This window comes from Sceloporus occidentalis, unplaced genomic scaffold (assembly GCF_023333645.1).
Source record: "Sceloporus occidentalis isolate IW3139 unplaced genomic scaffold, rSceOcc1.0.p SCAF_16, whole genome shotgun sequence".
Classification (NCBI taxonomy): Eukaryota; Metazoa; Chordata; class Lepidosauria; order Squamata; family Phrynosomatidae; genus Sceloporus; species Sceloporus occidentalis.
Genome location: NW_028316996.1, coordinates 6,157,843 through 6,176,588, shown reverse-complemented (window position 1 = coordinate 6,176,588; position 18,746 = coordinate 6,157,843). Strand labels below are relative to the sequence as shown.

The 18,746-nt window shown below is 38.9% G+C and overlaps 1 protein-coding gene across 1 annotated transcript; it reads left to right on the top strand.

Annotated features, from left to right (window-relative positions):
- Positions 1-5,547: 5,547 nt before the first annotated feature.
- LOC149302968 (cysteine dioxygenase type 1-like) lies at positions 5,548-18,143 on the top strand. Its single transcript, XM_089481891.1, has 5 exons — positions 5,548-5,717; positions 11,233-11,310; positions 13,016-13,173; positions 14,800-14,969; positions 18,114-18,143. The coding sequence occupies exons 1-5, from the start codon at positions 5,548-5,550 to the stop codon at positions 18,141-18,143; spliced, it is 606 nt and encodes a 201-aa protein (XP_089338017.1).
- Positions 18,144-18,746: the final 603 nt, after the last annotated feature.

Genomic DNA, 18,746 nt, shown 5'->3' with positions numbered 1-18,746 from the left:
CCAGACTTCCCTGCTTTACATAAATCATACTAATTTGTCTAATTATAATTGAATATACTGTAAATCATTCTAATCTGTATAATTATAATTACATTTAACTTGATGTGTCTACATCAGGAAAACCCAGCACATTAGATGAGCCAAATGGTTATATTTTGGCTAAAGATAGACTGAGACTAACCTCTCCTGTTTAAACTTTATTGTTAAGAGTTCAGATTCAGTAGTGTCTTTTCATCCATTCACAGTAAGTCTGATGGTTTATGCCAACCTAAAAATATAACGCAAAACTGTTTCTGAATATTGGCTTTCCTATCTGCGTTTCCTATCCTAGGTGAAAGGCTTTATGTGACTTTATATTTAATAACCTGATTCAGGCTGCTCTATTAGTCTACATCACTTTAACATTTACAACGATTCCGCTTACCCTGGAATTCATGGATTTTTTACATCATTTGTAAAATTAGAAATATCCATTATGAATTTCAAGGGTGCTTTTTTACTAAAACTTTCTTTGCGGCGACTGACTAAGGCAAAGGGGACCTCTACACATTTATGTATAGTCTAATTTAATTGAACCTATTTTTTAATTACACTGATCTTAATTGGCTGCCCTCAGCATTGCTTTGACCTGCTTACACGTGCTCTGATTCTCAATTAAAAATGCTTGTCTGATAAATGTATTAGCCCTCTTTATTTAGATATGTGTGATGTGAGTTGAAATGCATACTGATGAGGATGATTTTATAATTCAATCTCCCCTCCCTAACATCTATATTTAAATGGCTTATTGAATCAAGCCAAAGAAGTCCAATTGTTATTTTTTTCCCGTTTTACTAGGGCATTGAGTCAGAGAGGAATGCACAACTTGGGTATATTATAGACACAAGTTTACACTAGTCATTTATATCTCGTTCCACTAAGGTCTTCTACATTCTTCAGCACCGCAGGGGACCTGGATCCTCCTCTCTGGCAGCCGGTGAACGTCTGTGCGATGCACGCAGACAACCTCCGCTGGCATATCTGGGGCAGAGTGGCAAGCTGGGGGGCAGGTTGGCAAATAAAAGGAAATAAAACAAGAAATGCATTTTTCTCAATCATAGTTTTTATTAAATATGAAAAAAAAAATTTTTTACATGTGAATTAATATTTACTAGTAAAACTTTTTAATCAGGATTTTTCTTTTTTTTCTAAATAAATTTTCAAATTTTGGGGTGTCGTCCTGTAATTAGGGTGGTCTTTGGTACTCTCTCACACACACAAATGAATATACTCACACACACTCATACATGGTAACATTTCAACATACACTCAGTAGCATACCTACACACACTTTTCCCTCTTCTGCTCACTTGCAGTCCTCACACACTTCTTGCGTCTGAATGCCGAGAACTTATGTCATATCCCAAGGCTCAGAATGCTGGGACTGAGCAAACACAACTGGCATTGGGGGCCCTCACTGGATGCAAAGTACAACACACACCTTAGCATTAAATTTAGTGCTAAGGTGTACATTGTACTTCTATACCATTAGCAGCGCACCCTTGCACAACCCTAGGTGACAGGAAGTTATTTGTTAAACCCTGTTACAAATATAGCTAATATTTTTCTAATATACACTACCGTTCAAAAGTTTAGAGTTACATAATGCAAAGGAGTTTTCTAATAATTAATTAGCCTTTTAAACATGGATTATCTAACACAACGTGACATTGGAACACAGGCAGGGCTGGTGCAAGGATTTTTGCCACCCTAGGCAAAACACAATTTCGCCGCCCCTGGCTCCACACACACAAGCCCCTCCCCTTTTGTCACACCCGCACCCACTCCTCCCCATAGTGACCACGAGCCGTGGAAACGCTTACTGAATGACCACGGCCGGCGGCTCGGGCCTGCACGGCTGCCTGCCTCCCATCAAGTGACCACGCTTCTAATGAATGTCCACGGCCGGCAGTTCGCTGCTGCCAGTGCCCCCTCCAAGTAGGCGCCTTAGGTGGGCGCTTACTTTGCCTATAGGTGGCGCCGGCCCTGAACAAAGGAGTGATGGGAGTGATAAAGGGCCTCTGTACGTCTATGAAGATATTCCATTAAAAATAAGCTGTTTCCAGCTACAATAGTCATTTACAATATTAACAATGTCTGCACTGTATTTCTGATCCATTTCATGTTATTTGGACACAATTTCTAAACAAGGACATTTCTAAGGGGCCCCCAAACTTTTAAATGTTAGTGCATGTCAGGTGCTAAATAAAGGTGTGAAAATGCATTAAAGACCCTACACCCAAAGATTTGGCCTCCAGAGCCTCCCAGCCCCTCAGTGGGTGGAATTGGCTTCAATTCTCTGAAGTTGAGATTCCTCTCCTATGTAGGATGGACAGTTTCTGTCCATGATCTAGTTAAAGACTCTGCTCCCATCTTAGCACTTAAAGTGCTAGATAATATTGTAACACCTGTGAAGGAAACCTTGATGTTTAGATATGATAGTGTTCACACTTACAACTAAGCAGTCTGTCCATGTGCTAGCTCTCTGACCATTCTGCCTAGGACCCGTGACTTGGACCTTGACGCTCTCACTCTGTTGAATTGTTGGGTTATGATTGCTGACTAGCATTTGTTAACAGCAATCACAATCCTATCATGCCCAGGCATACACAGATTCCAACTTGTACTGGCTGAGTTAGCATTATAGGAGTGTGATTGTTAACAGCAATCACACGCCTATCATGCCCAGTTTCTAGCATGTACTGGCTGCCTGGGCATGATAGGAGTGTGATTGCCGTTAGCAATCATATATATATATATATATATATATTAATATTGTTATTGAATTTTTCTGTCCAATTTTGGTGTGTTACTTACTTTTAATAAAAGTGTGGTTGGATATATATATAGCTAACAGCAATCACACTCATATCATGCCCAGTCAGCTGTACATGCTGGAACCTGGGCATGATAGGAATGTGATTACAGCCTCCCTATGCCATGCAATCCCTCCCACACACTTACACATCCATGCTATCACACACACACACTAATTCACACACTCATTCACAAACATTCAGCATAAACTACAGCATAACACCCATCACTCTCACACACTTACTAATCCACTCTCACTGAATGTTTCCTACCTTTTCTCTGCCACTGTCACTTTCACTCCCCCTCTTCGTTCTGCCTCTTGCCTCTTCTTCTTCTGTGTCCTGTCCTTCCGGGGCAGTGAGTGCGCAAGGCGATGGACGCGGCTTCAGTGTTGTGCGCCGGGATATATGCATCGCAAGGGAGTAGGATCGGAGGTCTGCATTAACAGACCTCCCGCTCCCTTGATTGACTTTAAGCCGGTCGGAGGGAGATCTTTGATCTCCCCAACCGAGCCTGCTCCTCTAGAGACGGACATTACTGTCCGTCACTGGAGGGATGGTGGCATGGTGGCACCCCCCTGATGGGCGGTACCCGGTGGGTACGCTATGGCTTAGCCTTATTGCTATCCCATACTTGCTTAAACACCTTCACTGTATATCCTGATGATACTTTTCAACCTTTGCCCCACTAGCTTAAGACTATGTCCTCTTGTTGTGGTAGTATTTATCCTTTTAAATAAACTCTCTTCCTTTATCATGTGGATTCCCTTTAAGTACTTAAATGTTTCTATCATATCCCCCCTGTCACGTCTTTCTTCCAGGCTATAAATGTGAAGATCATTTAACCTTTCCTGGTAAGTTTTATCCTGTAATCCATGAACCATTTTAGTAGCCCTTCTGTGAACTCTCCAACATATCTATATCCAGGCGATACGGTCTCCAGTACTGTACACAATACTCCAAGTGAGGTCTCACCAGTGATCGGTACAATGGCATGAGCACTTCCCTCTTTCTACTGCTAATACCTCTACTGCTACTGCTAATGCTCTACTGCATTGTATACCTATCTTTAAATCCTTTGAAATAATTACCCCTAAATCCCTTTCCTCACACGTTAAAAGTAAGGACACTATCAAATATTCTATACTCTGTCCTTGGGTTTTATACCCTAGATGCATTTATCTACATTAGATACCAATTGCTACAGATCTGACCATTTTTCCAGTTTACCTAAATCATTTGCCATTTGTCTTATCCCTCCAGGAGCATCAACCCTGCTGCAAATCTTTGTGTCATCAGCAAAAATACATACAATACCATACCATCAAGGCCTTCTGTAATATCACTAATAAAAATATTAAAGAGAATGGGTCCAAGTACCTTGCTCTGCATACACTCCGTGGACTACAACCCTCTGTTGTCTGTCACTCAGCCACTCTCTAATCCATTCAACAATATCTAAACTCAGAGATTTTAGAACTTTTGGAGCTCCTACACTTTTAGTTGTATACGCTGTGATACTGTGGGATGCATACTGTTGTGACCTTTAAGATTTTTTTTTATTTATTGAGCAAAACATTTTATATAAATCCACAATTACAAAATTCATTCAAGAACAAAGAATGAAAAATCCTATATTAAAGGGATAGTTAATGCTAAAGAAATAGAAAAAAAAAGCAGTTACCCTACTACTGAGTGGTCCGACGATTCTTGCCACTGATTGGCAACCTGCGGCAGCAATTCAGTGTCAGGAAATAGTTTCCATTGAAAATAATGGGGACACTTTCTGTGCATGTGTATTGGTGGGTATATCTCTTGTTTGGCCGAGTCAAGCACAGAAAAGAGTCAGACGAAAAGGAAAATACAAATGGGGGCTCGATGGGAATGTGCATATGATAGCTGGAGCGACCCTTTCCATAAGTTTATTTAAAAGTGCCATTCCATCTACTCTTCGGAACGTAACATTTTTGTTACTAAATGCAGTATTAAAAACAAGTACCGTCATACGCGCAAACATTCATCCGTATAGTATTGTTAAAACCATTTCCAGTGATAATTATTTAACCCAGTGAAATTTGGCTATATTATTTTCTTTCCATTACACTTTATTGTCGGAAGCACAAAGCTGGCTTCTGCCATTAAAATTGACAAAAGCTTCATATAAAACAATTAAAAAAACTATCTGCTAATGATTATTTGCCTAAAACACCATTTTTTTTATAACTCATTATACTACTTATACAAAGCAGCTTGAAGTGAGGATTGTAGGGATTCTGCATAACAAAAAAAAATCAATGGAAGTGGTTTTCCCCCTTGGAAGCCCCATACTGAAAGCTCAGTTGGGAAAGATCTATGCATTTATAAGAGGTAGTCAAGGTACTTTATTGCCTATCTTTAATGTGGATGTCTGCAAGCAGCAGAGGTTAATGGCATTGGTGTGTTATCTTTTATGTCAGCAAACTTCATTGTATGTAAAACCAAGTGTAATACTTGCCATCCCACACTGCCTGGGATAAGGATCAGAGGCTGATACTGGAGTTATCCGCCCTGCCACCCCCAGGAAATTTGGTACAACCCTTTTTTCAAGTCTGAGAACATAAATAGTGAAGAAAACCGTGCAAGTCTGCAGTTATCCAGTGTGAATGAGCTGCTGGCGTCCACAGGAGCTTGTGCTTAGTGCCACATTAATAGTATGGATCACACCGAAGTCCTGAAGCCTCAGACATTGGATGAGCTCATCCAGATCCTACACCAGATCTTTTCCAGTGACAAAGTAAATGTGGAAGAAGTTCAGAATCTAGTGGAATCCTATGAAAGCAATCCACTGGAATGGATGAAGTATGCAAAGTTTGATCAGTACAGGTAATGAGTCCAATAGACAAACAACAGAATGGTATATTTTTGTGATGCACTAAAAAAAATCTATTAGCTTAGTTGTCTGCACCACATCTGGTTTATAATGGAGAGAGGATTTGTTGATGGGTACATTAAGTATATTGCATTCTTTTTTCCATATGTTCATGTGTGACCATTATGACCAATAGAAGGCTGTGATACGAAATCAGATATTCACCCACACCTGACTTGCATTAATGGAGATGCCATCCACATTCTCAAATTAAAGAAGTTGGCACAATATGCAACTGGTGTAATATATAATATACATACATACATACATACGGGAAGATAATGGGTGTAATGTATGCATTTCATGATCGTCCTCAAACTGCAAAATAGTAAACATTCTATCAAGAAACATTTTTTTTAAGTTGTGTGTGTGTGTATGTATGTATGTATATATATATATATATATGTATGTGTATATATATATAAAATCATGGGCAGCATGTGTTTTTTTTTATGAAAGTCTTTTAAATATTTTATTTTCATCAAGTACACTTGAAAACAACACCACAATTAATTACACAATGTCCTAATAAACATTGTTAACTTATCTTATTGCACCTCAAAGGCTAAATATGTAACCAATTATGTTTGTAAACAGCAGAGACATGTTTGTAAATATTGTGCATACACTCTTAGTGTGTGTGTATGGATGTATCTATATGATATCAAGTTTGATTTATCTCTCAGGCGGCACATACAAATAAAAGAGTATTATGACATAATCACTCGGTCTCCTGCATACTGCAGGCATGTGTCAGGGGCCACATGTATGTGATTTGCCGCAGCTGCTCTGTATTTACCATGCTGTTCTCTCTAGAGCCGGAGGCTTTTGGTAAATGCCACGCAGAGCCTGTTGAATTCCAGAGCGTTCTGTGGGAGTGGAGTGGGAGTGTCTCTGGCAGCCAATCACATGTCACTGGGGTTTGACACCGCCGGTTGCTGCCAGATCTGCCTTGCATGGCTGCACAGCTTACTTATCCAGATTTAACCTGTTTTTTTTCAGACCCTTTTCATTACTTCATTTCCCAAAAGCACATGTTTTTGTTCCAAGTAATCCTGAAGTGATATAACTCAAAGTGCAGGGCTCTGGCTCACACCCACTGTGGTTTAACTGTACTCTGTGAACTGATGTGTCCATTTCTTGGGGCTACCACTGTCCTGGTCCCTACCAAAATAGTGTATTTCTAATGAAAGGATTTTCTGTGTGTGTGTGTATAATATATATATGAAAACAAATTCTGTGACACATCAGTACAAGCTATGCCTATTCTTGATGAAGGTTATGTTTTTTTATTTCTGGATTCATTCTTGTAATTATAGGTTTCACTGTAGACTGCATTTGTATATAGTCTTCAACTGCAGTAGAAAATCCCAAATGCATCCATCCATAATTTGTGTGTGTGTGTGTGTTTTCTACCTGCCTTAGGTAGGAACAGGCTGAAAAGTGACCTTTATCAAACGCTTTTTTTATATATTCCAAGAGGATAATAGCTTTGATAATTGTATTTAAATTGGCAGCTGTATGGAACACGATGCTGTGTAACTCTGTAACTTTGTGGTTTTGTCCTACAGAAAATTAAGCTCTTAAAAATACTAACATAAGGAATTATACTGTCTGTTTTTAAAGCAGTTTTAAGTTACTTTAGCCCAAGGCTTTGCAGCTCATTATGTTTGGCCCTGACTCAACTTAAATCCTGTTTTCTTTTTACGCCATCGGTAGAACCTGTTACCAAAATGTCAAAAAAACAGTATTACGTTGTGTTAAATGTGGACCAGTCATCAAGAATATTCTGTTGGTGTTCATGCTTCCTGCTCCACATTTAGCACTTTGTTTTTTCTTTTTTCTTTTTTTACATATATAATCAATGTGTGCGAAGCACAATGCAATTTATTATTCAAAAATGTAGTTTAAATTTACAAACTTTTTACAGATAGGTTACAGGTATGCTTGAAATAAGGTTCTTTCTTAATAAAGCCGTTCAGTAGTCTCTGAGATAATGCATTAAATGTTAAACATACAGTAACTCATTGTAATAAGCCACACCATTAGAAAATGTGTGTATTTTAATTGCAATTCCACATAGAACCACCAGGGTGCTCAGAACCATATGGACCTTTCAAATTGTTTACACATTGACAGGATCATATGTGATGATGTTAGATATTCTATGATGTAATTTTTTGGGGTATGTGTTAAGACTGGACAGTGTGCATTGATGTGTGTATATAAATATAATATACAGTATACACACACAATAAAGAGAGGGGCTTCTAAGGTACTTCCTATGAGATACAAAAAGTGAGCGGCTACATAGAACTTGACAATTAGGAAATACTTGTAGTTGAACCATAGTTTGTAATCTCATGCAGCTCACAATGCCTCATTTGTTCTGATACTCATGGAATACAGTACTAAAAGGACAAAATATGCTTTGCTGGCAATGTGTATTAGTCCTCATTATGAGGTATTTTCAACCGTACTTTTAAAAAGTGGTGGAAAATAAGGACAATAACACGGATATAGTGGCGCATGTACATGTGGGGGGGGAAAAAAAAAAAAAGAACATTTTATTCTGAAGAGCCTGTATACCATCTGTATTTTTGTGAGTGCACCCACTACACATCTATACTATATTTTTTATTTGACATTATTGCACTATTATTTTTTAATTTTTTCCCCACATGTACATGCGCCCCTATATCTGTTGAACACTGAGAGGAGAGTTGTTTGGGCTGCTGCAGTATTGTGGGAAGTATTTTTAACTCATTCTTCACTTACATTTTTGACTCACTACCTGGTGTTTATTTTTTACCTTTCGGAAAATAAGGACAACCGATGATTGTGTTGCGATACAGGAAGACGCTAACAATCTGTGGGCCCAAAGTTGACTTTTATAACACTAAAGCAGGGATCAGGAACATGCATATTTTACATTTTCTACACGCATTTAGCTACAGATCCCATGGGATTTCAAAGGCTAGATATCTACATGTTGGCTAATCCAGAGTAAACCATATCAAATCTTATTTTGAGCTTTCAAAATACTTGTAGAGTGATTATTCAAATATTTGTTATATTTGTTGTGGAACGTTCTGGCTCTATTTCTAATGGAATACATTTTTTAAAAAAACAGATCAGGTTTTTTGTTAAACAACAACGGTTTTACCGTGTACCTAGGTAACATTTAGATAATTGTCCAAACTAGTCAAGAGCTACCTGTTGGCTGCTGCTGTCATACATCAATTTATAGAAGCCCATATATAAATTTATTTATGGAAGAAATGAACTTTAGTATTAAAGAACATTTTAAATACAGTCTGCATTTGTGCATTGCAGTCATTAAATTTCATTTAGGAAATTTACTTAAGAGGGAGTTTGCAGGACAGTTTCGCGTTCAACTTGAACATTTCAACTCCCTGATGTCACTATGCATTATAAAGGGCAATTGCCAGTGAACTTCTCCGGCAAGAAGGGTTGGCCTTGCATAATGCATAGGTAATGTGGAAGATTTATTTAGCTATATATTCTAATGGGCTAGCTCATCCCTTATTGAAGGAGAAGCTTACTTTGTTTTGTCAGGGGCCTAAAGATACAAACTCCCTATTTAGTGAACAGATCCAATAATCAAGATCATGTTACTGTTATAAATTAAATGGAACAAAGTGTTTCATAGTGAGCCGTTGTGATATCTGTTGGTTGCTGGTCTGGAGCTCTTGCTGGATTTCGCACAACACTAAAAGTTACTGATGTAGATTTGTTAGAATCATAGATCATACTTCAGCATTATGTTCCAAGCAGCGTGTGCGGAAGTGCCGATGATTTCATATTTTATTAATATATTCTACACCTGTCTCTGCAAGTACTAAGGTTTAAACCAGCATAAAGAACATAGAACAATTTGGTAAAATCTGAATATTAAGTCACAACTGCCAATGAAATATTTGGCATACATAATATTTGAGCTTATTTTTTTTTTAAACAATCCCCTAAAACTAAGATGTCTTGCTTGTCCCTTTTCTGTTTCCCCTTAGTTTCTCATGTGACATAATATTCTGCAAGTCGCAGTATCTGCATTATTACCGTTTATGTACTGAGAAGAGCACCCAGAGAGACCCACTTACTTATTATTTATTGTTTTATATAGCGCCATCAAATTCTGTACAGTGGGTAGACTGGACATAACAAGTAGTATGTAATATAACAGCGTTACTTACAGAGACAACAGGTGAGGAGGGCCCTGCTCAAACGAGTTTGTCAGGACTACCCGTACAATGGCACTTACCGCAGGAGTTATTCTGCCCAGTCCCCTTATACAAAGGGAGAAGCCCCAAGTAACGGTGAACCAGGACTTAGGGGATCCCAACAGTAAGGAGGCCTAGTACGGGCAGGTAGATATAGATACTGAGTAAACCGGTGAAGGAATCTCCGGACGAGCCAAACTGGTACACCGAGCAGGTAGTTAAACAAGCCAGGAGTCGAGACACGGAGCGAGTAGTCAGACGACCCAAACTGGTACACAAATCACCGAGCAGAGGTACAGAAATGCAATCCAAAAGAGTAAACAGGCAGGCAGAGGGTCAAAATAACGAAGATCAGGAGTTCAGCAATATACGAGGTATAGGACCGCAACAGGGTGCAGGAAAACGGATTTCCGGCTTTTTAAAGCCGGCGCCAACCTAAAACCCCGCCTCCAAGCTGACGTCACGGCCGAGCCCTCAGCCGTCCGTCACCACCCCGATGCTAGCCACGCGGCATAGCCGCGCCCCCAGAGTTCCTGCAGTAGCCGCCAGAGGAGGAGGTAAGTATGGAGGCCGGGGGGACCTCAAACTCAATCCCTTGAGTTCCGTGCCGGCGGCGGATATTACAGCTGCCGGCAACGGAGCACCGGGGAGGGATCTCGAACTCCCAGTTACCGCAGACGTTAGCCCGTCCTCCAGTACCGGGAACCGAGGGATCGAGAACCTGGCGTCCGCGAGCGGCGATCCGCCCGCCGGTGACGGGGTATCGGGCGCCCGACATCTGCGAGCGGCGGTCCGCCCGCAAACGCCGGGAGTCGGATCAGTGACAGTTTACAATCTAGAGGGATTTAGGGTGTATTACACAATAAGTAAAAGTGCCATTGTAAGGGATAGACCAGCCACAGTAGTGTAAGTATTGCATTAGGGGGACTAGGAGAGGTGAGCTAAGGGAACATGGGAGTAGGGGAGGGTGTTAATAAATAAAATGAGACTACCGCTAGCTGTATTTCTTCTTAGTGGCTAACGAGATACAAATGTGTAAGTGTATGTGCACAATCTGTTGTACAATATAACCTTGTCACAGTTCTTGTGCAAAAGCCAAAATTGTGACCAGTATTTTCCCCATTAACCTTAATTTATTTCACGTATTGCTTTATCATATTTCATGTTTCTATACAATCATTCCAATACAATATACTTTGTTCACTGTTCTAACACTTGCTGTTTTTAGGTACACTCGTAATCTTGTCGATGAAGGAAATGGGAAATTTAACTTGATGCTCTTGTGCTGGGGTGAAGGACATGGCAGGTGAGTTCTAGTGGTCATTATGCATTGCTATAGGTTTTCCTTGTACACAACGTATAAAGTAACAGATAATGTGGAGATTCGGAGACCTCATCAGATGAACCAGTGAGTGGAAAAAAGTATTACCGTCCAAAAAAAAATATATGTAACACTTGCAGATTTATAGAGATCATACAGCCTTAACACATGTTCAGTCAATTTGTGCTGATTAGACCAACTTTATGTCCTAATAAGTAATCGAGTATTTTTGCGTAACGCTTGTATGAAAACATTGGGTTCCTGCCACTTCAAATTCTAATTGGGCAAGCTTGTTGTGGTTCATTGCCCATTCTGTGTGAAGCAATCTTCATCCAAACTTTTCCACATGTAATCAATGATTGGGAATGGAGGAGAAGCAGCTGAGAGGCCGATAAGAAACTGTGGATGCTGAAATATTAAACTCTAAGAAATATTTCTCTCCTCTGTCTTTTGGAAATGGATATAAAAGCCGTGTTTATGACCTTTAGTACTGGGATAAACAAAACTAAACTTTACACACTAGTTGCCGCTGTATAATAGTCTGTGTAACACAAGGTCTCGGATCTCCACTTTTGCATTAAGTATGTCCTCTAGATCACAGAAGTGGTAAAGAAAACACATTATTAACCTGCCATTATAGTTACTGGAACACAGTGATGTCAATTGGATCTGGGAGTGTAGATGATGGAGATCTGTTTTGTTCTTCTAGGTGTATTACATTAACGGGTCGGTATGGTTATCCTTGTGAAACCAAGCCCAATAATAGATATGATAGCCTTCCATCAGAGTTCTTTTGGTGATTAGTTCTATATCTAATCTATAGATCTATATAAAGTATATGAGTCCTGAGTCTGGTCATTGTAGTAGATAGTGAAGTTGTTCTCTCAAATGAAATAGGACACCTTTATAGCCCTTAAGGTTATGTAGTAAAGTCTAGGTTTGCTACTCTGCCTGTGGCTAGTAGAATTATGTGCATTCCAGAACGTACTGTTCCATTTTCTTTTAACCATCAGATTGTTTTTCCAGTTGACCTGCAATTCCATCCATTATAAATTCTTTATAAATAACACATTTGTATAGTTTGCACAATTGTGATGGTAACCTAATTAAAAGTGAAACACTTAAATGTTCTGTGGATAAAACTGTATTTTATTTACTAAAGCTAAAATAGAGCATTTATGTGTTTGGTGCAATCATGATGGAAACCAAAAGCATGTGACAGTTATTGATATTATAGTTCTGTTTATCTCCTTTATATATTCCTTCATGTAGGGGTTGTTTGTTCTGTTTTGGTCTTTATGGCATTTTCCACAGACATTTTAATTTGTTTCTCATTATGTAATAGCCTGTGCCACTGCCTGACTTCTAAAATAGAATGGTGAACACCCATCTCCGGTGCTTGTACTTGTCCATACAAGTGCCTCTGCCAATCACAAAGTATTAATCTTAACTATTCCTTTGTAAAGCAATAAAAAAAAAAAACTATAATGAAAGAAAATCACAAATGTAATCGGAGTCCAATTTTAACGGTTTCAATCTTTGAAAATCCATTTTTTTATGTCTACCAACATTACATTGTGATGCAGTCAATGAATGAATACAGTGTTAAAACATGGCGTTACTGTACATTGCATAGGGTTTGTCCTCTACCTGAACTTGTTTTACCCTCTTTCCCCCCCCCCCCATGCAGCAGTATCCATGACCACACCAACTCCCACTGCTTCTTGAAGATTCTTCAGGGTAGCCTTAAAGAGACGTTATATGAATGGCCAAAAAAGAAAATGAATGGCGAGATGGGGAAAAAATCAGAAGGCGTGCTGAAGCTGAATCAGTGCGCCTACATAAATGGTAATTCATCCGTGTTTATCTGTTGTCATGCTCTGCATTGGGTAAATGCATAGTACCACTTGATATAACGAATGTTCTGTCTATCAGGGTGTCTCTCAATCTTCACTTTATAAAATTAAACCATTAACAAATAACATGTTTGCTAACACAGTTATACTTGTATGTAAATTAAAACATTACGTGTGGTACCTATGTTCTTTAGTTAATTCAGATACTTTCATGATGTGTATTGTGGTATTGCTGACATCATGTTACGATCATGTTACGTTTTGTTTGAACTTGCATAAACTAAACTATTACTTTATTGAACTAGTTTAGATATAAATCACTATTCTTAAAAAAACATCCACTCTACTTTCCTGTCTGAACACCTGATAAGACTTTACCCTGGCAGATATGAGTGACCTTTATTTTCTTGTCTTTAATACAGCCAGTTTAATAAATGCCTCCTTTATCATTCCTGCATTCAAATGTGAATAATATATATATATATATATATATATATATATATATATATAAATTATTAGAATGTAAACTGTAAAGCGCTTAATAAATAAAAGTATACAAACATACATACTACCTTTTTGTGCTCAGCCTTAATCTAAAAGACACTGACATCCGTCTAATGAAAGTCTATGGTGGAAAGGGTTTCTTTGGAGACTCAAGACTTGATTAGCATTGCCATAAACAGCTTAGTGGGGTGTTTGAGCAGGCGGAATCACTATGATTGAAAACAATGGCAGCCTCCAGGTCTGCAGATAAAGTTAGCGTGTTGGAACGTAATGAAATCGGGAGGGGGTTCTTCAACTCTAACCTACATTACGGTATGAAGCACTTAATGCCCAAGGAAAAATATTTTCCCTTCTGTGGTACTTCCCCTGTAAAGTTGATCTATGACTTCCTCTAATCCCCTTTTTTATTTTTAGGTATGTATTTGTTATATATAGTACTTGGATAATGGCATTTAGGCATAACATAGGCAGTATATATGTATTAGAAATCTACTTTATGTGTATATCATGAGATCAGCCTTCTCAACATATTGTTGTCAATCTGTTTGTGTTCCTTTTTTCATACAGTTCATACTGTTGAGTTGTTCAGACAGCCTTTGTAAGGACAGGAAATTGATTAGATAATGCTAGTTTGGCTACATTGTGTTGCAGATCTTGGCTTTTTTCCATTAAACTTTTAAAATATTTCCAAACCAATTACACTGGCTGGAAAACAAAGTACAAAGTATCTGATAAATTAATCTTTAGCTAAGCTAAGATAAATAAAGGTGATAATTCTCTTTAAATGGGTCATTTGATCACATAGATGACATAGGCAGGCCCATCCTTACCAAAACAGGACAAGCTTAGGTTTTTTTTCCTCCAGACATTACTGTTCCTGTTTAGTATTCTAGTTCTATTGTAAAAACCCCTATCTCAAGACCTTCTGGCACAATTTATGATGAGGGAAATGACTTGCCCATTCAATTCCTTGCTGTAATATTTAAACAAACTATTTATGACTATTTTACTACAGATGTAATTTTCTCCCCCATAAATAGTTCTCCTCGATCTTACCAGTTAACAGACAGGTAATGTAAATGTTTATGTTGATTGCTTTTCCTATATGTCTCAGACTCCATAGGCCTTCACCGTGTGGAAAACCCAAGCCATACAGAGACCGCTGTGAGCCTTCATCTTTACAGCCCTCCTTTTGACCACTGCCATACATTTGATCAACGGACTGGGCACAAAAATACCGTTAAAATGACCTTTTGGAGCAAGTATGGAGAAAGGACTCCTTTTGTAAGTATAAACTACAAACCGAGCCATGTTATCCTTATTGTTGCAGCAAATGTAAGGCGGCGGTAACTCTTGTATGGTGTAAACGTATAATCGATGCACATTGTGATGTGCAAAAGATGTGAAGAATATTCATTATAAACAAATCAATTACAAAAAAATGCTAAACAATTTCATTATGATGCATTGGCTTGTAATGAATACTTGGCAAAACTCCAGAAAATTGTCTATTCATAGCCCAGGGAAAATAAATTAATATGTAGGTAAACCTAAAGTGGACCTTTTTCCAAATCATATATTTAATGTTCAGTATATTTTAATAAATGTATTTAATGATGTTTGCTCAAGGTATTAGATGTGCATTACAAGTCCGCCTCTATAGCACAGTGATCTTAGAATTTGCATGATTATCTCTCCACATTAAACTATTCCGCTACTCTAGGGAAAGCTAATTTGGCTTAGAAAGCCTTTGTATTATAAGTGTGGGTGAAGAAAAGGACGATAACTTGTGAATAGTATATTCTTATGCTAGTTTTGCCACCTTTTGTCCAAGGTCCTGGCCAGGGGAGGGCTGGCAGCCTAAGGCCTGGGGGGCAAGTCTAGTCAAGTGGCCCATTGCGCCACCAAAGCGGCTGCGAGCGACATTGAAAGCGGCCGCCGTGCGGCAGTCACTCCACCGGCGCCTAATGAAATTAAAGCAGCCGGCGTGCACGCACCATGCCGCCCAATAGCCGTGCCTCAGCTCTTTATCCCACCCCTTTTAAGACGTGAGACGAAGAGCTGAGGAATGGCCATTGGGCCTGACTGCCGCACGACGCAAGGGCATACCTAGAGTATTTGGCACCTGTGGCAGATCCTGTATGTGGCACCCCCACACACACACACTTTAACACTGCATAGTTTCTATGGTTAGGCAAACACTGACAGGAGTACAGCATAACTGCTATCATTATATACTGAGGCACACATTGACGGTGGTACAGCATAACTGCTAACATTATATACTTAGGGATTACGCTGTACCACCGTCAATCTGTGCCTATACTTTGAGCCAGACACTGACAATACTGCAGTACAACCCCTATCACTATATACTAAGCCAAACATTGATGTGGTGTAGGCCTAACACTTCAGTGACTGGCTTAGTACATAGTAGGGATGCATTCATTTGGCCAAAACCGGAAAAAAGTAACACACCAAAATTAGACAAAAAAAAATCAATAACAATATTAATATATATATATAAACAGCAATCGCAATCCTATCATGCCCAGGTTCTAGCATGTACTGGCTGACTTAGCATGATAGGCGTGTGATTGCTGTTTGCAATCATATATATCTATTAATACTGTTATTGAATTTATCTGTCCAATTTTGGTATGTAATTTACTTTTAATAAAAGTGTTGTTAACATACCACAGTTGGACAAAAAAAAAAATTTGATAACAGCAATCACACTCCTATCATGCCTAGATAGCCTCCCTATGCCATGCTATCCCCCCACACTTCCATACAATCTCAAACCCTCATTCACAAACAGTCATCATAAACTATAGCTTAACACCCATCACTCTCACACACTTACTAATATTTTCCTACCTTTCCTCTGGCACTGTCACTTTTCCTCCTCCTCTTCATTCTTCCTCTTCTTCCTCTTCTGTGTCCTGTCCTTCCGGTGCATAGAGCGCGGAAGACGGTGGGCGTGGCTTCAGTGTTGTGTGCCAGGATTTGACATCTAGTCCCGACGCACAGCCACAGTTGCCGCGCACATAATTTTTGGAGGCGTGCCGGCACCCCTCGGTGAGCGGCACTCCAGGCGGACCGCCCCCCGCCAGGTACGCTACCGGCACAGCGGACAGTCCCGGTGGCAGCTGCTTAGATTTTAACTTTGCGGCTGCCATGAATGGTCGTCTGCCGGCCAGCCCGCCGGCCCGGATTCAGGGCGGCCTGGGGGGCAATTGCCCCCCGGCCCAGCACGCCCCTGGTCCTGGCTTTCCTGCAATAAAACACTCCATTACCTTTATTTATATGGTGCAGATCCTGTAGTGTTATAACAATAGAGGTATTGAGAAAATGTATAATACCTTTAAAAAATGACAAGATACAATTTAATGTTAAATATTTAAATATCCTGGAACAGAAGAGGGCTCTGCTTTTGTAAGTTTACCATCCATTTTTATATGTGTATCTACTTGGAAAGGTTGCAATATGGTTTTTCACATAGAATTTAAAAATTTCTAGTTAATGGTTTTCTAGGGATATTTGAGTTCAACGAGTTGCATTTTATCCTGTTATAACCAGTTATCACTTGTTGAAATGCTGCAATGAAATATTTAACATGACTGACTTCCAATTCTTGCTCTCTGCATCATGGAAAGGCAAACAAAACCTTTCAAGTTTTCTGTTTGCCCGCAAAAGCAGTTGGCACATAAACCCTATAGGATGGTAACATGAAATAGTCACACAATTTACAGAGTCTGTTTGTACTCATTGGTTACAAAATGTGCAGATTCTGCATTACTGGACATTTTAGTCCTCAGATGAACACCGCTAATGGTTACACCAGAGTAACAAACAGATTACTATACCCTTAAGATTGTCAGAAGTCAGAACTTTTCTTTTTTATTAAGTACCAACAAATTACGCAGCTCCTTACAATTTAATGGTCCATATATAAACTGATAATGAATGGCACGCAGGCCATGTCTTGGGGGGGTGACAAATAGTCAGACATTAATGTTTATAAGCATAACCTTAAAGTAATCAGGCATGTCCTTGGTTCACATACTGATGTTCTACGAGGGTCCTTTTTCTTATTTGGCAAAATCTTGGAGGTTTGCCTAGAGGTTAGATTTTGCTGAAAATGTAAGTGCCAAACATGGGAGAATTTGTTCTTCCAAATGTGCTCCTTAATAGTGCGCTCATTAAGAGTGACGACGCGATCACAATTGTAAAGTCACTATGCATTCTAACAGTCTTCATTTTCCAAAGTGTCTGCACCTGGCTAACATGTAGTGGTTGGTTAAAAAAAACTAAATTAAAAACAAAAATCTTCATAGGATTTCAGTTGATTATGTGTTTTCTTGCAAATAAAATGAAGCTTTTTTTTATTCAGCTTTTAAGTTTTGCTTTTTCTTCTTTGAACAGGCCACTGCACAATCACAAGAAAACAACTAACCACTTCTTTGAAGAAGCTATATAAAATACTGTGGTAGCTTGAAATGCTGTTTTGTCAAACCGGTTAGCTCTTTGGACTTCTATGACCAAACTGTACATATACCTCCCCTAGGATTCACAAGAAGGCCCTTGTAAATCAAAGACAACAACTTCCCACACCTGGATAAACCCATTAAGATATTCCTCTAATGTCCCTTTTTTAATGGTTTTATGTTTTAAATTTTTTTTATTTTTTTAAAGGCTTTTATTTTTTTGTCCTTTTTTAAAATAGCAACCAACTTCTCTTAATGTGCCCAGGTTTGTATGTATAGATTTTTATTGGTCTTGTAACAAGTGTAAATGTTTGTTCTGTGTATTTTTAGGAAAATAACACATGAATTTGGAATTTTCAGAAGCAACAATAAAAGTTCAAATTCATTCCATTTTGTCTATATATTTTAGTGCAAAGTATTTTGGCCTGCTTTCACAGTAATGCAGGCATTGTACAACAGAATGTATGCAATGTCACACTGATAACACAGCTCTTCTCAGACCAAGACTCTATGATATGCATTTTATAATTGCATAATAATAAGTATGGTTTGTATTTAGAGGGGCTCAGCA

Bases quoted from the DNA above. Each gene is read 5' to 3' on its own strand.
- LOC149302968 (XM_089481891.1), top strand. From the start codon at position 5,548: ATGGATCACACCGAAGTCCTGAAGCCTCAGACATTGGATGAGCTCATC. The intron at 5,718-11,232 runs GTAATGAGTCCA...TGCTGTTTTTAG, and splicing joins GCAAAGTTTGATCAGTACAG to GTACACTCGTAATCTTGTCG. The intron at 14,970-18,113 runs GTAAGTATAAAC...TTCTTTGAACAG, and splicing joins ATGGAGAAAGGACTCCTTTT to GCCACTGCACAATCACAAGA.